Source organism: Tubulanus polymorphus, chromosome 4 (assembly GCF_964204645.1).
Source record: "Tubulanus polymorphus chromosome 4, tnTubPoly1.2, whole genome shotgun sequence".
Taxonomy (NCBI): domain Eukaryota; kingdom Metazoa; phylum Nemertea; class Palaeonemertea; order Tubulaniformes; family Tubulanidae; genus Tubulanus; species Tubulanus polymorphus.
The window spans coordinates 19,766,534-19,792,139 of NC_134028.1; the positions used below are offsets into that span (position 1 = coordinate 19,766,534).

The following is a 25,606-nucleotide window of genomic DNA, read 5'->3' on the forward strand; positions in this document are numbered from 1 at the left end:
GCTTTTGATATACATTACATTATCCAAATATAATTTCATAATGCATATTACATTTCTAAATATAATTTATCCATATCTAAATATTTAATTTAGATTAAATATTTCTATGTAATAATGCATACAGATACAATATTCCAACGTAACATTCTTTATGTATGAGATGTATGACGAAGAATGAAGAATTCTTTATTCTTTATTCTTTCTCATACAAATACGATTTAAATAGAAAATTGAAGAATGTCAAGATGATTAAAAAACTAATTGTTATTCAGAAGAAGACAATTCCATTAACCAGTTCAAAGCAGAATTCAAAACATCGAAACTTCCCATATTTGAATTTATGGAACAATATAATTTCCTGACATTCCAAATCATCTATTTAAAATGTATTATATTCCTTAAAACATTACTAGGGATAACAGGATTAGACGATGAAAAAATATTTGAAATTAAAGGTTTTACATATAGCAACGATCCAGATAATCAACGAACAAAGATATTATTACAGATTTAGGAAAATTGTCCTAGATTAAGAGAAAAATTTATTAATAAATTTCCCAAAAATCTGCTACATACTTATCAATTTAAACCGTTTCATGCTTGCCACGTAGTTATTTCAAAATTGAATCAACTTTGTTTCGCAATCAAACATATAAAAATAGTCAAAATGATTTGAAATAATTAATTCAATTGATATCGAATTATCAAAATCATATTTTAGGTAGTTGAATGACAAAACCGAAATTAGATATAATATTAAATGAAGGACTGCTTTGAGGCAACAGTTAGCTTGTACAAGAAAACAACCCCGAAAGAAAATACACTACGTAAGATAAAGAGAAGAAAAGAATTGAATACGAAAGGAAAAACGACATACGGATCATAATACGAAAATATATATGTAGAAAATAGCTCATGGTGGACACAAAATCGACAACACTTTTCGAATCTTTTATATCTATATCAGATTTCTTTGTCCCTGTATCAAGCTGACATGCACGTATACAGCGAGAGAGTGAGCGAGCGAGCGGCATGGCAAGCCACATCGTGGGTTCGAACCCCGTATATCAACGTAGTGTCCCGGGCAAAACACTTATCTTCATTGCCTCTCACGGGTACCTGGCCTAATTGATGACCCCTAATGGAAAGCGCCGTTGAACACTGTATCACAGTGAAAGGCGCGCTATATGAAATTAAATTACTATTACTAAGGCCTCTCTTAGATTACTTTGCAGTATTACAGATTCGTCTCCCCAGAATTCTGCGAAAATCATCAAATTGAAAAAAAAATTCTTTTTTGATATGCGCGCCTTGATTTTCAATCTAGTATCTTGCAAAAATACGTTAATCTCAATTTCAATTATATGGTTTGCAAAAAAATCATTTTCTTCATATCTCCGATCATTTGAATAAAATTCATCACAATTTCTCAATTCTTTTTCATTTTTCAGCAGTCCTTCCGAGGTTTTATGTGGAAATTACTAAAAAATTAAAAAGAATGTACATTCTTATTTTGTTTCCTGTTCCCTTTCATTTCGAAACGCCCATTTTAAAGAAGAAATTTTCGCCTTTTCCCCTTTGCCCTCCCACTTTTTCTTGAAAAAAGTCCGTAATGCTAGTAATCAAAAAGGCCTCAATTACTGTTACAAATTGTACAGTGAAATTTACAGGAGAAATTGTATATCGAGCTCAGTAACGTAGGACTGATATTTTGTTATTGCGACCTAGGTTCGGAAATGCCACGATTACAGTCGATAAATAGCCTTCACGTATTTCGCAGTGTAGATCTAATGTCGGTTATCTGATGTGTTGACGACTGCGTTTGATTGTAGATGCAATAAAGAGATGGGAACAGCGGCGAGTAACAACAACGCGACGACTCTTAATCCCATAGTCGCCGTTCATTCATCACCGGCGAAATATATCAATTCAAAAACTGGATCGACATCTCACCAAACGAGTGTTAGTAAGTGAAACATCGCGGCCTCATTTCGATATGCAAATTGAAAACGAAATCTCGGCAAAACAAACTTTTTTTCAGTTATTTAGTATACGGCCTGTGCTAGTGCTTGGTAAGTTACTTTAATAGGCCTAATGCAAATGTTGTCCTATTTCCAGCGAGACCTGTTAGCGAAAATATGCCCAAAAAGTGCATGGTTCGTACGAATCATGTGGCACCAATAATCATCAAAAACTGTAAAGAAGAATTTCAGCATGTCGTAGATTTCAAAGATCCCATTGTTTATGGTAGAGTGGCGGACAATATGCCAGAACATCCTATGGTTAGGGTAAGTGAAAGTCTGGGGGGGGGGGAGGGGGGTTATCAAGTCTGAATGCGCGTTTCATTTTTAAACTAGTTAAAAAAAACCCTCGCTTTTCAGACATATAATAATGAAAGTCCTGACGAGAAATTCGATATTATCTTTATTCTATGAGATATAATGATAATGATAATAATAATTATTATTATAACAATAATAATAATAATATTTATAATGATAACGATAACGATAACGATAACGATAGCGATAGCGATAGCGATAGCGATAGCGACAGCGACAGCGACAGCGACAGCGACAGCGACAGCGACAGCGACAGCGACAGCGACAACGACAACGACAACGACAACGACAACGACAACAATAACAATAACAATAACAATAACAATAACAATAACAATAACAATAACAATAATAATAATAATAATAATAATATTTTATTTATCAATATATGTACAAGATCTTTAAAAGGATCGAATGAACATTGTGCTACATAATTGAAAGGACATCCCCGAGCCTAAAGGCTGTACCAAAAAGGGGGTTATATAATATCGATTATATATTATTGATTTATTGAAATCATTCACAGGAGAATTCACTGTGATCAGTGACGTCACAGTCTGTCGCTAGTGTAAAAGGGCGGTGGCTTACGCTTATTCGCAAGTGAAAGGTGAAAGTTCATTCTAATCGATTATTATCTGTACTTACATCACTCACTATTAATTGATACAAATGGGCTGCGCGTTTTGCCCACAAACATTCATCTCTGAATGTTCAATGCAGTCGTGAGATGATTCAATTCAATGCAATGCTTTTGTACTGCATAGAGATGATAATCTTTGTTTATTCTTTTTTAACAGGCCCGAAAATCACGCAATACGAAATATTAATATTTTAGTGTAAAAAGCTTCTCGTGAAATTTCAGAATAAATATTTCATGGCTCTGGATGTTGGGCATAAAGTCGATCAGTTAGGAACGTTGAAACAGTATAAAGCGCCCAATGTCCGCTACGCTAAGGGTGATCTGCCGGTTTATGGTTTAGGGCAGCCGACACTGGAAGGGCTCGAACTACTAATCGGTAATCTTAAAGATGACGGGTATCAGGTACATGTCACGTGGTTGGATAAGTCGCTCATTCTAACGTAAATGTTGAACTGAGTATTAACTTAAAGTTTTCACAATCAAGGATAGATTTCAGATCGGTCCAAGATCATATTTACGGAAGACCCTTGGTGACATACGAGATGATCTTTTCACTGCAGGTTCGACTTATTATGTCGGAATTCGAGATAATAGTTCCATTTTCGACATAATTAAATCGAAATTCGACATAATAAGTCGAATTTCGAGTTAATCATGTCGAATTTGAGTTAATTATGTAGAATTTCGAGTTTATTATGTCGAATTTCGAGTTATTTTTATGTCGAATTTCGAGATAATAAATCTAATTGAAAATAACACAAAATACGACATAATTAACTCGAAATTCGACATAATAAGTCGACATAAAAAGTCGAATTTCGACGTTATAAGTCGAAATTGTGAAAAAATTATCTTGTATGTCACCAAGGGGCTTCCATCGGCTTCCGTACAATTGTTTCTAGATGAGAATAGAATCTTTCGAGTAACGACAACTTTTAGAAACTCCACTAACAGTTGAATTAACCAATACATTGAATTTTATACGAGCCTCTTATAAGCCACCCCTGATATATATTTATATTTATATGTATATATAGGATATATTTGTGATTAATTTGAGAGCTGAACCGGTATTATTTCTGAGAGATGGCTATGATTTAGTGCCTTGTACTCCGCGCTGTCAGAACAGTTTGAACGAATTACCGATAGATACGTCAATGTCGGCTGAAGAGGTCGACGCGTTCGAGGTGAAAATCAGAAAAGAGGTACGTATTGATAAAAGGCATAGAATTCACTAACACCTTCAGTTGTAAGTTCAAATTTACCTCTAAATTACACGAATCCTAGGATCCGCCTTTACCTGATTTGATGTCGATTTAGAGTTACATAAGTTAGTTCATTTCCAGTGTTTTAACTCCAAAGTGAAACATTGACCGAGAACTTGGTACTAGGGTTATTGGAAATTAACTAGTTGACATTACAGTTAGAATAGTTCATGTCCAAGTATTCAACTCTGGATTCTGGGCTTACTATCTAAGATGTGATGTACGTTTTTTTCTGTGTTTTAATAGATAATCGATTTGTCGACACTTGACGCTGATAATAAATTCTGGTTTTATGAAGATATTGAAATGTCAGATATAAAACCACCACGGCAGTCATTAGTGAAGTACGAAGACGATCTCAGTGTATCAGAGGAGATTTTCTGTAGACCTACCTTCACTGAACCCGGACTCAGGTAAAGTAATAAGTTTACGTCGAAGCTAATGGTACTATAGGACTCAACCTCAGTCCAAGTCAGTTTCGCGCCTACGTTGAATCGTATAAAAGAGACTATACGAATTGACGTCAGACTATTATCAACATTAACTATTTGACTAATGCAACTGGTTATGAAAGTGTAGGTGTTAATATTTCAGATATGTGCGAATGTGCCTTCCTCTAAATGGAGCTCCAAAAGAACGCGATATTGACGCGTTTATCAATATATTCAAGGTACATAGTTTCGATATTAACTATTAAGCAGCTATCCCCCTTCGTTACATTAGTAGTTATTAGGTTGCAGAATTTCCACTACCGGTACATCCCGTGAAATATGTTGAGAGTAAACAGTACCTAGTTTTATCCACCAACCATAGTTGTGAAAACCAGGACCTCAGTTCAATTTGTGGGAAATAGGACCAAGTTCTACGGTTGTGGAAATCAGGAGCCAATGCCATTTCCACAGTTGTGGAAATTAGGACCGAGTTCTACAGTTGTGGAAATCAGCAGCCGATACCAGGGCAGTTCTACGGTTGTGGAAACCAGTTCCATCGTTCAATTCTATGGATTTTGTTCTCATGAACTAAACTTATTGCTTTTGAAAATAGTCAAGATCACAGTTAGCTTGAGTGTGTCCGTCCTAAAAGTAGGGTTTTACATAATTCAAGTAAAAAACTTTTAGATTCGGAGTGCTTACGTACCTCATTTCTCTGTACCCCAAATACACGTTATATGCAGTGACAAAGCTTCGGGGCACTCGTGACCTCAGGTAATAATCTTTTAATCATTGTCATTTCATAAGAATAAAATAAAGGTTGGATATTCAACCGACTAGGGGTAAGCTAGGGCTGATGATGCAAGATGATACCTGAATGTACAGGACCCAACCATGAGTCGGTCTATTTTGTCGGCCTGAATCTTAGCTAAGGGGGTCAAGAACTACTCAAACATTCATTTTACTAATAGTCCGTGTTATTTTGTGTGTCTCAAGTCACCCTTCACCTTGGGGTAACATGAGAAAAAATCAGAAAATCATTAGAGATATTTTTCACCATGCCGCGAGCTGAAGAGGGACGGTCTATTGTTGATCAAATCATTCGGGTGGAATGTATAGGCAAGACCTCAAGCTGCGATGTAAAAAAATCACAAATAAGTGCGTCTAGTCACCCCGTGTCAAGTCAAACTGTGGAACTGGGTCAATCAATCCACTTCAAATTTTAAACTGGAGCTTAACTGTTAGTCAATCAAGATAATCCCAAGGTAGTAGTCTATAAAAGTCTACAATATGCATGGGCGTCCGCAGGATTTTTTGGGGAGATCGTCTTCAGGAATAGAGGGGGTCTTGAGGTCCTACCCCTGAAAATTTCTTGCAAGCAGGCGCGTTCTGGTGCAATCTGAGGCCGATAGGAAGACTGGTTATCGTTTAATTTGCACGTATCGATTTTGTTTTGCTAACTTAGCAAATGCAGAACATGTGCCGACGTTTGTCGACGTTTGAAAATTCAAAAAGGGGGTCCCCTGATTTGTTCTATAAATTTCCTATCTTTTTTCAGGACACACCTTACTTCTTCGAACAAAAATATAAAGATTTCCCGGTGTTGATGTTTATTTGTCAGACAGGTGTCGGCAGGTCTAATATCGGTATGGTACTCGGTAGTCTGGTATATTCAAACCTGCACGGATTCCCTGTAGAAACTCAGCGATCCAGGCATCCTATAAGTGATAAAACTGCGAACTATGAAAGAGGAGAATTTAGAATCATTCAACAGTTAACTCAGATGATCGTCGATGGACAAATCAGGAAACAGGAAGTCGACTCGGCTATTGATATGTGTTCGCAGTTGTATAATCTAAGAACTGAACTTTATAAAAGTAAACAACTGCTAGAAAGTATCCAAGAGGATTATGTCGTAGAGGTTTGTATCCACATGATCTACAGTTTCGCTTAGTGTATTCACCTATCCTTACACGATCCATGGTTCCACAGATATTTGACACTGCTCGGTCCAACCTGGTTCATTCTGTGGAAGCCAGGAACCACAGTCACGATTTGCTCAATATTTACAGCCAATCTAGGAACCTAATAGGCAATCTTGCTCTGACTCGTGAAGAGTTTTAGTTATATAAATCTAGTAGATATTGGTGTGTGCATCTCATGTTAATTCATGCCTATGTTACAGGGAGTTGGTGCTAAGGATTTCTACAGAAAGAAAGCCACAGATTTACTAGAATGTTACTTCTATTTGATTTGTTTTAACGCTTATCTTAACGAACAAGTGAGTGTTCCACACAATCCCCTCCCTTCTCATCGGTGCCGATTAAAATCACGAAAATTGATTAATTTGATATTTTGACTTTTCAGTATTCGAAATTGTTTAATTTGACGTTTGAGAAATGGATGAAATCCCACATCAATCTTACTCGTTTACTGAGTCAATTAGACATTTCTGAAAGGAAGGCGGATCCAACAATATTGAGCAGAGCTCATCGATATCTGGTAATTATATTTTACAACAGAACTATTCAAAATTTGAATTGATTCTTAGTAATCATACATTCAGGTCTATGCCAGGGTAGTTCGTTATTACTAAGTTTTCTTCCGAAATAGTATCTTTTATTGGCAGAAAACAATGTCATAGTTTGTAACCATTTAACTGCGGTGATCAAGCAGGTGCAAAATATATTCACAATCAATACCCTATACAGGCCCATGGGGCCGGGATTCTGAAGGTTCAAATGAGCGGCACCAACCTCATCCACGAAGGTCCTGATGCCGGCCTAAAGAAAATTTGGGCGGCGATTTAAAACAATTCACTCATAGGTGACACTTTTTCAGTTTTAAATTTACTTGATTCGAGGCCGAATTGCAGGAAAATGCAACATAACTCTTCCGTGTTCACTTCAATATGCCAGAAGCCGTGAAACTCCTGGGGAAAGCGCTGTCAGGATCTCCAACTAAAATTACCTGTTGCCCGCGTACGGTTCCGCATAAAGAGTCCACCTTCGTGTCAATCGAATGCTCCTAAAACCATGGTTGGCTACAGGCCTGACTCTAATTACGAGGGTTTCTACTCATGTTTATGCGGGTATATTCTCCAACTGGTATTTTCAAGGAAATTTCACCTCACTTGCCACGGCCTGGTTTAATATTCGAATGTACATGTTGTTATTTTCTGTAGGTTATGGATGACTATATTTGTTTGGATGTTTTAAGTTCACAAATGGATGTAAAAGTATCAAACTTCCGTCGCATACAGGCTCTTCCTGTGTATGGTATGGCTCAACCATGCCGCCAGGTATGGTAGTAAATAAGTATATCAACATTAAAACTTCGATATCGAAAGTCACTTTATTTAGCTTCAATCTTAATGTCGAAACATACCTGAGTTGAAGTACGTATGAAACGTTAATTGAAGCACATGATTAATAAATCCACTTAGTCTTTCCTGTATAAATAAACAAATCAAACTTTGAGCTACTGCCTGGGGTGATAACTATCATATAGTTATCACCCTAAAGGTGGCTAAAATTTTGTTTTGAAGTAAATCACCAGGTAAAGTCTCTTATTGGCTCTGTCCCAAAGTTATCGTTTATTAAAAGATTGATCTTTAGTTGTGTTATTTTGCTATAGAATAAAAAAATGGCCATAAAATCTAAGTCATCACCGAGCAAATTGCAGGGGCAACAATGAGTTCATAATCGTCACTAAAGATTAGCTATCCACGGACTCTGAGCCACTGGTATCCCCTGATTTTCTCATTTGGAATAACTGAGATTGACAGGTATTTTGTTGAATACATATTTCAGGGTCTTTCAACCGTTTACAGTCACTTAACTACTAAAAAACAGGGCCATCCGTACGTGGTGTTCTTTAACCTGAGAGACGACGTCACACTAGAATGTAACGGTATTACCTATAGTTACAGAGATCCATCAAAACTAGATTTACCGATTACATTACCAGGCATATCAGCGACTGAAATTGAGGTAGGGGGCGTCTGGATTGACAACGATAATGACACATTTATATCTAACGATAAGCTCCTTAGCCTGAAATTCATATAGCATTTTCTTTTTAAACTAATTGAAAAGTAATAAGTCGATTTCATAGATTTCATTATTGTGTAAATTTTAGTAATTTGAATCTATAGAGTGTAGTCTATATTGCATGCATGTGATATATTGAACGAAATGGACTGTCTCTAAACACATAGATGGATACAGATTGAAACCAACCAATAATCAATTGATATCAAATATCAAACGAGATTTCTTGTTTCTAATCAATTCTTATTCTGAAAACCATTCAATGATCCATGAGAGACAGGGGGTGGGGGCAGCGAATGGAGTAGGGAGTGAGGGGCAGTGCAGATGAATAGGTTAGGTGGAGAGTGGAATCGGGTTTCTCATGCTGCATATTAATTTACCCGATGATTCTATTCTTGTAGAGCATTGAAGATATTTACAAGAAAGAAGTGAAAAAAAAGAAATCTTTTGAGGTAAATTCTCTTCCAATCTTCCTCTAATGAGCTGATGAAAAATCGATTTACTGCTGGCTGTCTGCCAACCAGTTCCATTTATAAATCAACAAAAAAACCCAATCTCGATTAAACACGGAATTATTCGGCTCACCTTACGCAATAAAATGAGTGATTCTAAAATGGATGATGTCAAACATTTATCGTTCTAATGATTTCGAGATTAATGTAAATCTTATCTTCAGAAAAACAGCAATGGAAAAAATGATGACACTGATGAAACAGTATTAAAAAAGGAAAAACTATTTTTGCTTTTTTCATACATCAATTTAGGCCTACAATTAAAAGTTCGATTTCTTAAAATACTATTCATCATTATCATCATCTACTAATTACTATTTCTCTGAAGATGAGCCTTGAATTTATCTCGAAACCATTAGACGGATGAATGTAAGATGTAATCAACTGCGGAGTCGTTCATTTTCTTCTACACAGAATACGACTGTCACCTTGCGAAATTCCCTATATCGAGATGAGCTGATATTTCTAGGTTTTTTCCTGCTATATCTAGGTCTATAAAGAGTTGAATGCACCTCGTGAACTGGTAGAGTTTCAAAAAGTTTCAACGTGTTTGGACCTGTTTGAGCAGCAAAGAGAGGAATCGCCGGAACTGTTGTATTATAGGATTCCTATATGTGATGATCGAGCAATTGAAGAAAAGGTTACAATTGAAATTTCCCTCAGAATTCAGTTCCGCAGTTCAGCACCGAGTTTGGTTGAGTTTGAGTTAAAGTAGAATAAGTTTGAATCCAATGTTTTATCCTTGAGTCAAATACTAACTGAGAACCGCTGAAGTGGATCCGGGGGTATTTATATTATACCCACCCATACGAATATAATAGTCGACCTGTTTTAACAAAGTTTAACAGATAGCTCGACATTTGGAAACTTTGAAAACTGGTTTCTTCAAACGCATATTATGCTTACTTTATTTGGGGTACACATCTCATTTTATTGCTTTAAACATGACCACAAAATTGCAACGACTGAAGATCTGATATTGTTTCAGTTCTGTACCAATAAGAAGGATTGCCTAAGAGTTTCCTTCAATCAAGTTAAATCACACAAAAAGCCTTAATATGCCTGCATTTTGTGAAATGTCTTGAATTTGAACATTACCTTGATTTTGTTCACTCGGTGTTGAGAGTGACCGGTTCGCGGCGCTCAATAACTGCGTGTACTAAAGAGCTCGCGTGAACCGGGTCGCGATAGCGTTATACCACTGACACTAAGGATCTCAGTGTATGATTTTGTTGTTGTCACCCCAAGAAAATAACTTTTGGTAGGCGTGGTATCAATATGTTGACATTCAAGGAATTTCACAAGAAGAAGGGTTTCTCTCTTATTCAATTCAACTCTTTTTGCAATCCTGATATCGGATATTCAGTCGTTTTCCGTGATTTACGTGATGGTCACATTTAGAGCAAAATAAGGTACCGGGTACCCCAAAAAGTAATATCCCGTAGAACTGGTCTCAATTATTATTCATAAATGGATCAAAACGTCAAATTCCATTTCTAATTTCCTAATTGCTGCAAAATCAAAAAGAAATTCACTTTTAATTCCGATTTTGTAACTATCCATTCTGCGGAAACATTATTTCCATATGCATTTATTGTAATGTGTAATCATTTCTTACTAAGTAGGCCTTGAATGGTACAATTTCATTTTCTTCTATTTATATTCATATGATCACTACAATAAATAGATATACCTATAATCAAATAAGTAGATAAGCAACTTTGATTAAAAATAGATACACCCACTTTTCTGAGTGCACTGTAAATCTTCACGCGAATCACAAATATCCGTGTTTTACATATATATATATATGTATATATATAGGATATTGATCAGTTGGTATCTATATTAAGTAACATTGAAAGTATAGATTGCGATGAATTTGGACCTGCACTGGTGTTTTTCTGTCGTACTGGTAAAGGTCGCACGACGACAGCTATGGCAATCGCTGGTCTCATCGTTTGTCACAGGAAGGTATAGTTACTATGGTTACAAATGATTGATTACGTGAATATGAAATAATTTCAGTAAATATTTCAAAATATTTATGTTATTCTATTTTAGGGATTCCCGTATGGAACTAAACCCGGCGAGGAGGAGCGAGTCTCACTTCCAAATGCTGCTTTTACTAAAGGGGATTTCCAGGTATTAGTTCAACAATATTCCACTTGGTAGCGTGACTGAATGCCGGTTGTCATATTGTAAAAATGAGTTTATTATGTTATGAATAAACTTTTCAAACTTGATTAAAAAGCGATTATTTATGAACCAATTTACAATTTCGCAATCAATACGATTACGCACGATAATTCTTGAAAAGACCATCAACATTTCGTTCTGTAAATCCTTTGGTAAGCGATTTTTTTCTACCGGCCAGGGTTGGGTTTCCCAATGCGCATGCGCGAACCCGCTGGACTTGGAAAATTTCGTTCACCAAATTCTTTGCGCCGGGTTGAAATCTTTTTATGTTTCGTATTGATTTTATAGATAGTACAGCGCCTGGTGCGTCGAATCCCGAATGGACAACAAGTCAAACGAGAAGTCGATTTTATACTGGATCAATGTTCAGAAACAATGACACCAATGCACTATCACATACGCGAAGAGATATTTGTCACTTATAATTGGGTAAAACATATTCTTAGACATCGGATTGTAGGTCATTAACAAGCTTTCTACAGGCCATTAGAAAATACACACAAGAACTGCAATATAATTTGAAGGGTAAAAGTTTGAATGCAATCACAATGAATGCATTTGGGATAATCTTTCCATGATTGAAGTTTTTGAAAAATGTCATCAATATATCGGGGCTGGACTGGTTGCCGTTCAATTCAATTTGACTATCTATTCAAATCCAAAATATTTTCATCGATCTTCAGTATTAAATGATTTATATTATATCATTCATTGTCAACACAATTAAGAAATAAATAGGCCCATATGTTATTTCTTAAATGGCGTCAATAAACGTTCAAGTTAGTTATCTTGTTATCGTGGATAATCTAACGATTTCATCATCGTGTAGATAATCTGATGATTTCATCATCGTCGTGCACCTGATGAGCACCTGTTCTATATTCTAGGGCTTTTTCATTCGACAATGATTGGATTATTAATTTTGTTGTTTATGTTGCAGTTGAAAAAGGCGAAATCAGACGAAGAAAGGCAGTTTACAAAACGTCGCAGTTTAGATTATCTGGAACGTTATCTTTATTTGATATTGTTTAATGCGTATCTTCACTCAGAGAGGGCGTCTATGTGGGAGCGTCCATTCAGTGTCTGGCTAAAAGAGGTATACAATAATTCTCACAAATCACGAAGTTTTCGCATCTACTTGATGTTTGTTATTGAATGCATTTATGAACTTTCAGATCGGTGGTCGAGTTGGTTTTTACGATATTCTCGATGACTTAGCATTTTACGATTTCGAGTCGAAGCCCTGTGAATTACGTCACATCCGCAATCGATGGCGACTTCCAGCTTCGAAGATCCCATTCACCGGAGTGTTCCATTAGAACTCTGATCGTTCACCGGAGTGTTCCATTAGAACTCTGATCGTTCACCGGAGTGTTCCATTAGAACTCTGATCGTTCACCGGAGTGTTCCATTAGAACTCTGATCGTTCGCGGGAGTGTTCCATTAGAACTCTGATCGTTCGCGGGAGTGTTCCATTAGAACTCTGATCGTTCGCGGGAGTGTTCCATTAGAACTCTGGTCGTTCACGTGAGTGTTCCCCTAGACCGCCGATTGTTCACGGGAGTGTTCCATTGTGGTCGTTAATGGAAATGAGAGAGGTCGTTAATGAAAATGTTCCGCTAGAACTAATTCCGGTCGTTTGCGCGAGTGTTCCTCTAGACCGCTGATCGTTCACGGAAGTTTTCCACTAGACCGCTGATCGTTCACGGAAGTTTTCCACTAGAACTCTGGTCGTTCGCGCGAGTGTTCCACTAGAACTAAGATCTTCCTTTATTGGGACCCACCAGATCTCAGAGATCTTTCCCTCCATAAACTCCGATTAATGTCAATCAGAGGGTTTTTTACTAGTAGAAAAAATGAGATTTTAAAAACTTTTACAACAGATTTCTCTAAGGGTACTGCCGTCCTCTGTTAGTGATGCCACCGTCCTCTATATTAGGTGACATCTCAATTCTCAATGTTGTGTTAATTTCTAGATTTTTGGATATTGTTGTGAATTTGTAGATTAAGTTATTGTGATAAAGCAAGTTCGACACGCCCCCTATCGAGTAAACTGAATTATCTGAGTTGTCACACTTTCTATATGATTTGGGATGTCACGCTCCGTTCTACGTGTCGATTTTTTGTGTTTTATTATTCATGCATGAAACCAAAACAATGTTAGTTTTGTCTAAGAATAAAAATATCTATTTTCAAAAAATCATCTAATGTATACGTATGTATAATGGCTTTTTGTATATGGAGTAGAGTGAAAAAATAGCAACGAGGAAGAGTTAATGCCATCAGTGCCATGGCGACGAGTAAGTGTTGACACCCAAAGGAACGACTGTTTTATATATAGAATTTTATTTCTGTTTACACATATATTATATTATGATTACTCTGTATTTCTGATACAATATTGAAGCACTATACATAAACTAACTGCATTCGACATTCTACTGTTGACACTAGTAATGGTGCCGATTAAACATTTACAAACATAAACAATCGTTATAAATCCCCGCGTTCGGTGTCTAGTTCTAAGCGTGTGAAGACATATGTCGCGTTAAATGATGTCTTTCTTTAAATGTTTCATTGCAAACGGTGCATTTTAACTTCTCTTCTCGTTTTCGTTTGACCGGATCGAATTCTCGTTTGTGATGTGATCTCATGTGATAAACTAAATCGCTCGTCATTCGGAAGGTCGCGTTGCATTTTGCGCACCAATTCTGTAACGAGGGAACATTAACCATGTTCATAGACGAAGGTAATAGAGGGGGTAGAGTTAGTAAGCGTTCCACCATCGGATTCGTAGGTTTCATATTATGCGGCTGTAGTCCGGGTATTTGCATATCTGAGTACATTTGCATTTTACTACCACTAGGAGTCGCTAGTGGCCGGTCGAGAGTTTCCGGTAATGGTGGTCGAGTGAAACTCGTTGCTTTCATTTGTAAACGATGCGCGTGCGCATCTGATAAATTTATTGGGAAGTTTTCGGTGTATCCCGCGGTTGCTACGGAAACGGGTGGTAAAATTTGAGAACGAATATTAACCGGAAACGCGTTGAATTGTGGTCTATATCCGGTAGTAATGTTTAACGGCGTTGGAATGTCATTTTCTGATATTCTCACTGGTGACGTCACGATAGGAGTTCGGACAGGTGTTAAACCTGGCATTGAAGGATAGTTCCTTGAATTGTCACCAGGCGGTGATATTGGGTTTTTTGGCGATTGGGATTTTTCGACTTTCCTGAACGCACTTCCGGAGTTACATTTGTCTTTTTGTTCAGATTTATCATTTTCATTCGACGTTTCAGAAATATTGTTTACATTTTGATTTTTATCCAAACAGATGACGTCAGTCACATGAGTGCCAACATCGATGATGTCATCATCGTCATCATCATCTGACATCACTTCCGCTCGACGCTTCGGCGGGAAATCCTCATTGTCAACTTCCACGCGCCATTTTCTCTTCCTGTCCGTGTCTTGTAGTAAATTACTGATCGAATGCGACGTCACTTTATCGGGCGCTTTATTTGGTGACGCCAATGTTTTATGTTGTCCTATTTTAGAGAAGTCTGTTGTACAAAATCCGCGTGGGTGTTGATTGCTTATCGTAAACATGGTTGGGTTTTTAGTAAGGTCAAGGCCATTCACACTGGAAGTGACGCGACGCCGGAAGTCACATTTAAATCTCATGTGAGCACGGAGAGTGTTCGGGTAGTGGAATTTACAGTTGCACATTGGACACGTCATCAAACCATCTTCTAAAACAAAACATATCCATCGATGAATTAAGGACACACTTCAGATATTCAACATTGAAATACTGCATATTTATAATGATTTTCATATTAAAGCGGCGGCCATTTTGGTGTTCATACGAGAATCGGTCAAAACGGTAGATTTAGCAGTCCCGTTTAGCCCAAGTCACGTTATATGCCACCAAAACTAAGCACTAGTCTAATTCCACCATACCTTTGACATAAAACGGCTGCACTTCCGGGATACCGAGTATTAACGCAAACTGTCTGCTATACCAGGCTGTGATTGGCTGATTTTGATAAATTGTTTTAATTACTCTGTAATAAATATGTCGGTCTTTACTGAAAACCTCTACATTCATTTCATGTTCGTCACGTGACGGGTTTATAAATGGTAACCATTCCATCATCTTACTCGTGTCTTTAAGCGTTACCAGATCAACCTGCCGAAACCAGATATATACACAGTTCAAATGCTGCCAAAAGACATCATCTACGCATATCATCATTCAAAATCAATTGAAAAAAAAAATGTTTCATTCAATTTCAATACATCGCTTACCTTTGTCATGGGAATATCTGGGTATTTATCCAAGGTCATGTGACCTATCAGATACGCCGGGTCAGTCAATGTCATCATGGGCGGTATTGGTCCGAAGGTTTCTCCGAACGGGATCTCGTCTATTGCCATGAGTCCCATGGTTGAAATCTGAAAATATATGGACATTTTTGAACAGAGTTTAATGGCGAAATCAGTGTTTCCGGTTCAGTGACAAATAGTTATAGTGTGTTCAACAATCCGCGGATGGTTTTTTTACGCAATATTTATTTTTTGATTTATTTCGCTTTCGCTCGTCAATTTTCATTTCGTACCAAATTCTGACCGTTTCATTATAAAGTTCTGCGTTATCTCAGTACGGGCAAATAAACTCTACTAGCGACTGGCTCATCCATCACCGGCGTGGCTGCTGCTGCTGCTGCTGCTGGTTCACGCCAATATTCATCCCAAATAGGACGAACTGATGTCATTCTAAATCCATTGATAATTTATATTGGATGAGCTTGAGTAAGTCGGTCTCTATTCATGCAGCTTATTGAGGATTTAGGCCTGAATGCGCGCACTAGTTTATACACGGCGGAAGAATATGTTTAACTGATTGACGTGTGTGCGCGTGTGCTCATATCTATACGCCAGTGGCAGCCAGTCACGTGACTCGGTGATTAGACGGTTATTTGAACAGATGCAAGAAAACAGCGCAAATTTAATAAACTTCTGTTTTTGATAAACGACTCGCGCGCGCGCGCGATGCGGATTCAATCACAGATTGATAGAATTCATTACGACTTCAAACGCAAATGACTTTTATATTTGAAATCTAGTTTCTCTTTCGCAGATATCTGCAGCAATTTACTATCTACGATCACCGTGAGTTCAGGTGAATATCCATCAACGAAACAAAACCCAGCCCGGGAGTGCCACTGGGGCGCTTACCCTTAAGAAGGGCATACTAATGAGATGAAGGAATGACTACATGGACCATGCACTAAGCAGTCACTAAACCATCGATATTGAAGCAAAGACATATTTCTAATGCCTGAATCATACAAAAACCACAATACTTTCTACAACGTCGAACACGATTTAATCTGCTGAATCTGAGTTTTATTATGGGCCTTTCACGTAATAAGTTTCTTCAACTTCGACAGTCGTCCAAAGTCTTATTTTACAATATTTTGTATAATTCACTCCTGCTGGGGTGGGCTAAACTTCCTATTGTAATTTAATTCGTGAATAAACATTATTATTATATCCAATGCTTATATATTCCATAGCATTATGATGTACTGAAGACAACATGGCTGCATTAAAGGCACTTTGTATTCATATCTGAATTTCAATCAAAATATAAATTCAGTGTTCCATGTTTCATCTGTAATATTCAACAAACCAGAAACAGATAAAACCAATTCCCTTTCTCCACAGAGCGGGATTCGTGATCAATTCAACCAGGAATTATTAAATAAATACCAGCGAATATGTTTTTCGATAATATCAAAACGTGATTCGAGATATCAAATAACAAGATGTGATAGAGATGAATAGATCATGCGCGTTGACATATTCGCGACAGGCTTCGTTTTTGCGTGTAGAGTTAAATTAAATCGTGTATAAACTGATTGTGTATGACGAGCTTAACCAGCGGGGTACATTATTCATACACGTGATCAGACTATACCATGCGCCCAAACGTGCCCAAACTGCCTAGCCACACGTATTCAAGCGCATACTCAGATTATCCAGACTTGCCCAGAGCCGTTGTACGTGCCAGACTACTGCCTCAAGGCCGAGACTAACTACACTTCCCGCTACGCGTGCCCAGTGCCCAGAGACATGCCCATAGTGCCAACAAACATGCCAGACTTCCCCTTAGAAAGTTTGTAAATGTTTTACATGTAAACATAATAATTCATAAATGTTTTAACTGAAACAACATTCAGTTAGTTTATTCTAAATTACTTCAGTACGTATTACTTTTTATTGGATTTTCCGCTATGATTTCACGTTTTCTCCATTTTTTCTGCATTGATCATTTAGTGAAAGAAAACAGTCTGGTGTCGGAAGACTGGGGCGAGGGAGGTTTCAATTTATTAGGTTTTCAATTACACAAGTGCGGAGCGACGGTGCGAATCTCAAATATCAGAGATATAAATAGACGCATAGAGAGGGAATTCTTTGATAAACGTGAGACTACCTGAGTTTACTATTCCGGGACAGAGCTTTTTTTTTGTTCTTTGTTATAGTCAATGCGGATGGAAGACGTTGTGAGTAAGACGAACCTCCTCTTGCATCGTTGCTCGTTTCCGCAGAGAAATCTCAGATAAGCTGTGGACTAATAGTATTTTGATAAGTTCAGGGAGTTGGTTATCTCATCAGAGACTGTCTGAAAGAATGCTGGTAAAGTCTTATGGTATGAAACGCGTATGTGTTGTGACAAGTAAATCCCCGGTTGACATCCTGGATCAATAACTACTAATAACAGCGACACAGAATTGAATCATATACTCAACATACAAGACTTGTCAATATCCCCTGAAATATTGTAAACTTCGTTAGGAGAGATTTGGGCTGGAATTTTCTGAATAGTTTAGAGTTCAGATGGATTTATGTCGATCCCCGGTTGCGTCATCCCTCAGGGTTCAGTTTACGAGTGGTAACGCGAGATCTCGCGAGACTGCCAGACGATCGCTAATCGCAATATGTTACATACAGACAGTTTAGGAAAACACATATTGGTGCGGAATGAGTTCGTGAGAGGAATATTTTAGAACTGACTCGGGGGAAAGATGAGTTGACATATATCCGAACAAACCTCAGGAGAATTCGAGGAACTTGAACTCTTCAGTCTCAGCGATACTCATCGTGTTGCATTAGTTTTAGTAGTTTCTCACTCATAAAAATTAAAAATTACATCATCGTTAAGAACTATATCAGTGTCTTATTGAGAACCAGGAATTTCTGACAACTATTAAGGTATATATAGTTTAAGATTCGAATCTATAAAATTTGGGAAAGGAACTAATTCTAGTTGAGTTACTGTGTCCAGGGTTAACTCGAAAACTACGGCTCACAACACTGTACAACTGAGTCCCGGATGTTATGACATTGACGTCGCCTATAAATATATCCGGAACCGCTGAAATCTAATGAAATATGGCGCAATTTGAAAGGCGACAAATTCATGAAAATCGAATTCATCCGCAAACCGGTCAACAGCAACCAATTGATTAATCCTGGACTAGGCGTTGTGGTCGATCTAAACTAATCAACGCAATACGATTAGCAATGTTTACTCGGGGACTAAATATTTACTACGGTAATAAACAAGTTCAATTTATTAACGCAGTGATTGATACCCGGTCACGACTCTGTCTCCGTTAATGACATATGTCGTTCTAAACAGAGCGCGAAACCGAGCCAAATTATGACCAGTTGTCAAACCTCGCTTCGGGCAAATATCTGATGAAGTTTGTAGAACGTGACTGGTCCTTGGAATACACCCCGGATATAATTATAGATGACACGGCCATATTGGATTCTATATTGGCCTAATAACCTCACGCGCCGTCAGGGCATAAACGTCAATTTTAGTTTACTTAGTAAATCTCAATCACTCAACTCATCCAATACAGAATATAGTTCCCCTCCCGCGTGCAGTAATCTCATGTAGCCATCTATTTTTACACCAAACAACTCACTCCGGCTGTAACGTAAAACTACGCGCAAAATTAATCCCGATAAAATTGAAATTCTCTATCGTTTTATTATCACAAATAATCGTGAACAGCGGTCACGTGACACGCCACACCGGATTGTGTGACGTCAGCGAAATTAAATCACTGCGAGATAAAAATAAAAGCAGTGACAGATTGATTTTCGGATAAAATCAGATCGGGGAAGTTTATATCATATGAAATTAAAAGGAAATATTTTGATTTGTCTCGTATCGTTTTAGCGAACAGAACCCGCTATCAAACGCGTTCTTAAAATCAACAAACTTCCAGCGAGCCGAATATAGATAGCCCGATGGGCTCGAATCCCAATATTTATAGAAAATATGAATTGGATCAAATGCTCTCCTTTACATCAACAAACCGATTGGCTCGCATTCCATCACTTATCGTAAATATTGAACACTTTTTCTCTATTTTGTAACAACTTGTACACATATCTAATTAGATATCACTACGGCGAGTGTTGTTCAAAGAGTTAAAGAGAATATCTGAGTTGGAAATATCCTAAAGCCTTCCAAACGATCAACATAAGTCACAACCTATTTCTGTGGAGTTTTTTTGCTTTGTGCTTTCTGTTTGTCATCGACCGTCTGTTCCTTAGAAAAACATAAAGTTTCGTTTTATTTGAGAAGGCGGAATTTATTAGTAAATGAAAAAGCTGTTCGCAAAATGTGGAAAAATAGAAAACCGGTTTTATGTGATGTTGAACGAACAGATTTGCGGCCATTAAGGCGCTGAAGCGTCGCCGAGAAAGAATGAATAAAACAGATTTTAAAAATCATGGTTTCTTTATCTGCGCGAAAATTCATCGCCTGCGACAATAAAATCTGGTGGTACTTTATCATCCGAGGCAAATACCAGGGAAACAAAATACAGTCAGAGTGTTTTGTTTACGGTTGGATTTATACTTTGAATTATTCTGAGCTGTTTTTGGGCTCATCCGTCAACGGATAAACGAGTCGATTTTGTCAATTTTGATCAAACCGGTTTTTCGGGGTCGGTGTCAATATTTCAAACTCATATCTTTTACAAAAGTCACTTCACTACAATAAACGATAAATATTCTCCATATTTTTCTGAATTCGGAATAACTTTTCAGGCTGTACACGCAGTTTATACCTGAAACCAGCGAGAACCTTCTTATAATATCGATCCAAGATTAAAACAAGAAGACTAACTGTTTTGTTGGACTTCAAACAGTGCAGTAAGCAAAACACCGCAGCGGCCGGAATAAAATCGGTTGGGTCTAATACGAGCCCGATATGCGAGTGCGTTTCATCTGTAATTACAATCTAGTAAAGTTACTATTCAACTCTATACACTCTACCGTATGCGACTGACACTGGCTACTTTATAATGGATTCGTTTTTGTCAGACGTTAGTTTCCCGTAGAGTGAACTCCCAGGAGGAGGCAGAAAGCAAGGCGATTCACATGCGGTGATTGTCACCGATATAACAAAGCGAAAACCGGTTCCTTTCACGAATCCGGTTGAAAGAAACATCGCTGGCGGAATTAGTGAATGCAGGGGTGTTATTAGAATCACGGCGAGCTGCTGGTCTCAACCGTCAGAGCGGGCGTGATTTAGACTGGACACAGGCTAATTACTACACATATCCATAAGGGGTTTCTCTTCCCACTCAAAGTGTTATCACCGGGCACTTCAATGACGCAATCATTCGAATTCTATTTGTAAAAAGTTTCAATTTCACACAATTTGCTAATTAAAACGAGACTAGCAAGTGCGCATCGGATTACGTCACAATAATAACTGGGTATCTAGGGTGGTGAACAATAGGACTGTGAGGATTATGATTTAAACGCTATATGTTCGGCCCGACTACGCGTTTTAGTGAATGAAACCATTAAGAGATTACTAGGTGAACCACAAACCGCGCCATATGTGAATTCATCCGGAGATAGAACAGGTTCGACCCGTTACTCACGGCACAATATGTTCCTAAAATTCATCAAATTGTGTTAATAAATGCATTTTAACTACATGCAATAAAATTCCCCTTTTCCCTCCACGACTTGTGACTGTGGGTTGCAATTTTGATACACGATACATTTTGATATATATATATATATATATATATATATATATATATATATATATATATATATATATATATATATATATATATATATATATATATATATATATATATATATATTTATATATATATGGCTCATTTTCACTTAGTGACTCCCTTAACCAAAGGATTTTACATTACTTCCTAGCTGAATTGATAAATTTGTGAAACTGGACCCAGGGTTGAATCTAACTGTGGAACTGATATTTTGCTCTCATGGCTAGATGGGTTGAGATTGTACTGAAACCTTTAAGCAAAATGATCTAATTTTGTAAGTCGACTCTCTTAATGAAGCTGTCAAAGTTATGATTGAGTCCATGTGGATATTGAGTGAGCACTGATTCATACCGAGGATATCCATTCAAACCAATATCATTATAATTGAATGATATCCTGCCTTGGAAAACCTCGTTATACGAAATTGACATTAGAAAACGACGCGGCCTGCCTCTCCCCATCTTTCTCTCTCGCCCGCTACCTATTCACCGACTCGGGGTCTGGCGATGTATGTATCATACACAGAAATGATTTAATACAATCTAACAACCATCTGTACCCGGATCTAAATAGATCCATTCGACCATACGTACATTTCTTACAGACTGATTGTAAGATGAGGTAATTTGTAATCGAATCCTGAATGGATTAATGTGTATAGATCTATACTAACCGCAGACTGATTATATACAATACAGACTATTCCCCCTATTCTATTCCCACACGGGACCCTGAACTATCTGTCTGGCATCTGTGAGGAGGTGACCAGTAGGTCTCTGTGATGTGACACATTGCCAACTTAATTCCTGCAGAACTCCGCATTGCTGTTTAATCCCTATGAGTAACAAGTAACCAGTAACTATAGCCAGTAACCAGCAGCCAACAGCCAGCGGCCAAAACAGCCAGTAACCTGCACCTATACAGCTATACAGCTTCTAGGCATGACTAGAACAAAAAGGATATCCTTATGGTCCAAATTGCTCGCCCAGCCCCAAAATGTACCTTACCATAACATTCGCTCATCCAACCCTTACCCCAGCTGACTGTAACCATAATTTTAGCTGCAGGATGCTAGTCGAGCATAATCATAACCGCCGAGCTCAAGTGGCTGGCCGTTTTGAAGTGGTGGTGCGACCATTTTAGCTGATCTGACCAGTCTGCTGCGGCGTGTTGATTCACAACCAATCATTCTTTGATTAATCCCCCATGGCCACAGCCCTAAGCACCGAGGGGGAGAAGAGAGAGGGAGGTGGGGGAGGGGAGAGACCAGAGAGATGAGAACCGAAGTGTGCGCGCAGTCAGCTCCAATCAGCCATCTACTAACCGTGCAATATGCGTTAGTGTGATAGCAGCGTGTTTAAAATTGCGTGATCCGCTTATGGAAATTAACTTATGTGAGATTGTATCAATAAATAGCTGAGCCTGAGATGAGTTTTACCAGCAGAAGCCGCAGCAGCAGTAGAAGAAGCAGCAGCAGCTACCCTCTGATCACGCGCTATCACACAGTAACTCTTAGCATATTACACTCATCTATTAAACTGACAAAATGCCGTCTGTTAAAAGCCTTGTTTATGGGATGCGTTTCCCTAGAAGGGATGAAATCATGTTCTGAGAATATTGTGACAATTTATAATAGTGCGAAGTCCGACATGTTACTGCTAGTTTGAGATAGCGCCTAAAAGAAGCAGGGCATCACCCCTCTCTTAAAATAAATCACGATATTTGAATTAATTTAGCGTACGGTTGTTGTATCTTCGCGAATTCTTCTTCTGTTATTTGATATACAAACTGCCTTCCCCTCCAGATAAACTACCGCCAAACGCCAGGTACTTTTCTCATAACGGAACATCTGAATTTTGTCTTGGAACTAGTAATACATAACCTCGATATACCATATCATACAGTCATACAGTCATGACTGGAATCTTAAAACACTTGGAAGCTCGAAAAGATCATTGGAATTAATTCTTAAGCTACGACGGTTTGTAATTGAAGTCGTGAGAGTGCGATGATTGGAAAATAAAGGATTCGAAGATTGCCACAAGAAAATATAAGAAAATAAGATTTCAATCAGATTTTCAATCAGAGCAATTCAGAACCCAGTCTCACTGTTGTGACTTAAGATTACGTAGATGGCTAGACTCTGAATAATAACAATTTTTACATCGAACTGATTTTGACAAGCCCAAAATAGTCAGATAATTATCAATAATTAACCAACTAAAAAAACTCGGTCCAGAACTATGGAACTGTGACAGATTTATGACAGATTTATGAGTGGTCAATCATATAAAATAGGTTGATTAATTGATAGTTCTTATACGATATTCATAAAACGGTTATCGTCAAGGTTCGACTATACGAGTTGAAAAAAAAGTTAATCATCATGTTTCATCTCGAAGTCAAATTTCAAATGAGAATCGTCGTGTATCTGCCCCTCCTGTATCACGAGTCGTCCCCCGTCGTGGTAACGACCTCAGTCGGGTTACAATCAACCCCTTTTTAGTGATGCTTGGTTTAAGCTAGAATATATATCAAAAATGCAGAATCATCTTAATTCGACTCACCGTTTATTAGTATTTGAGATAAACGCGGTTTAAAGTTCCGTTGATTTTGAGCTCATTGAATAAAAACTGTTCGAGGAGACAGAGTCTGTCTGTGCGAGCGAGCGAGGAGTATCCGTGTGTCTATTCGGCTACATCCACTGTGCATGACTGACTGTCTCTGGCTCTCTCGTCACATCACAGACAGCCGCTGCTCGTCGCTGATTGGTCAGTTTTATAATGGCTGCTGTGTGTGGCTTTATAAACAGATGTTGTCGACTCGTGTCCCTCTCTAAAGTCTTCACAGTCGCGTTCGCAACTAAATTTCATGTCGACGCTAGGTCTCTCCGTCTCTCGCGCTCTCTCTCGAGATGTGGGCACGATAAAAAACTTGTTAATTGTAAAATTCTTTATTCATTGGTCGGAAATTATTTTGTAACGTGTACACATTTTCAAATTGGGTCCTGGATGGGTCTATTCAGATACAGCTCACTGCTGGGCCCTTATTACCATAGTACATTTCCTGGGCAGAGTCATTCCGTTCCATCATTGATGGAATTTAGAGAATGTTTTCATAAGCACACTTTTGTCTGGAGGCTTCGTTTTATTATTAAAGTTAATTATTTGTGGAATTCGCGACAATATTGTCGTATCCGGGTAACACTAAACGGTGGATTAAACATTGAACGGAGTTAAGATAACACCCGAGTTTAAATTTACATCTGTCGTAGTTCGCATTGTGCTCATGCTGCATTCAGTCAATAATGGTTTTTATTCATTCTTTAGTTAAAATCTGTCAAGATTGTTCTTTGGAAAAACTGCGACTTGGTCGGTCGCGTCGAGACTGCTGTAAATATTTCACCACCGATTTGAGAATATGGGAACTCGGTAGCGTTGACACCGAAAGTTGCAAAAATCAAGAAAAACGAAGGTTTTCGAAATAAATTTCAGTAATTGATTATCCTCTTTTATTCACTTTAAGCTGCTATATTTTTTTAGCATACTGATGTATTTGAATATCTCTGAATTTATCTATTCTCTATCGGCCAATTACTACATTTAGTATATTTAGCGTTCCTTTTTCAGGGTTTCAGTTTATACAAGCCTTGCTTTTTCTGAATATTACAACATTAAATGTATTATCTTGCATACTGTACACATTGTTGCAGCTTATTCCTGAAATGAATAGATAAACGTGATTAACCCCGGTACCGAGTACTGTCTACTATACTAGTAAAATTATTAGATATTGTGATAGTTAGGTGCATTCTTGAGTATTAATCTTTGAGTTCGGCCGTCTAGCGTGTTTGTTGTTTGTGCTGAAAAAAGGCAAAGCCGAAATACATACTCAAAGAATATTCTCAAGAATGTACTTCACTACGCTGTTGATTACATTCCAACTTGAGAGACACAATTGTTCTTATAGTTGAGTTTATAATTTACAATATCAAACACTACACTTACGTACGTAATTTTCGAGCCCGTAGGTG

At 37.8% G+C, this 25,606-nt stretch overlaps 2 protein-coding genes across 2 annotated transcripts; one reads left to right on the forward strand and one right to left on the reverse strand.

Moving 5' to 3' along the window:
• Positions 1–2,153: 2,153 nt before the first annotated feature.
• LOC141904381 (paladin-like) lies at positions 2,154–13,484 on the forward strand. The gene is made up of 17 exons (XM_074792966.1): positions 2,154–2,288; positions 3,205–3,384; positions 4,020–4,187; positions 4,494–4,660; positions 4,842–4,917; positions 6,237–6,599; positions 6,864–6,959; positions 7,046–7,180; positions 7,863–7,979; positions 8,491–8,670; positions 9,132–9,182; positions 9,733–9,882; positions 11,067–11,216; positions 11,307–11,387; positions 11,730–11,870; positions 12,382–12,537; positions 12,617–13,484. Exons 1-17 carry the CDS (start codon positions 2,154–2,156, stop codon positions 12,758–12,760), a joined length of 2,490 nt encoding a protein of 829 aa, XP_074649067.1. The 3' UTR covers positions 12,761–13,484.
• A 371-nt stretch (positions 13,485–13,855) lies between these two features.
• Positions 13,856–15,889, reverse strand: LOC141904382 (zinc finger protein 488-like). Its single transcript, XM_074792967.1, has 3 exons — positions 15,752–15,889; positions 15,404–15,632; positions 13,856–15,192 (listed from the first exon to the last, which is right to left on the reverse strand). Exons 1-3 carry the CDS (start codon positions 15,887–15,889, stop codon positions 13,964–13,966), a joined length of 1,596 nt encoding a protein of 531 aa, XP_074649068.1. The 3' UTR covers positions 13,856–13,963.
• Between the last annotated feature and the right edge of the window lie 9,717 nt (positions 15,890–25,606).

Coding starts and splice junctions, on each gene's coding strand:
- LOC141904381 (XM_074792966.1), top strand. CDS start 2,154: ATGGTTCGTACGAATCATGTGGCACCAATAATCATCAAAAACTGTAAA. Junction 8,671..9,131: donor TATCAGCGACTGAAATTGAG/GTAGGGGGCGTC, acceptor CTATTCTTGTAG/AGCATTGAAGATATTTACAA. Junction 12,538..12,616: donor TCAGTGTCTGGCTAAAAGAG/GTATACAATAAT, acceptor ATGAACTTTCAG/ATCGGTGGTCGAGTTGGTTT.
- LOC141904382 (XM_074792967.1), bottom strand. CDS start 15,889: ATGGGACTCATGGCAATAGACGAGATCCCGTTCGGAGAAACCTTCGGA. Junction 15,633..15,751: donor CAGATATTCCCATGACAAAG/GTAAGCGATGTA, acceptor TGGTTTCGGCAG/GTTGATCTGGTAACGCTTAA. Junction 15,193..15,403: donor GCAGCCGTTTTATGTCAAAG/GTATGGTGGAAT, acceptor GTTTTGTTTTAG/AAGATGGTTTGATGACGTGT.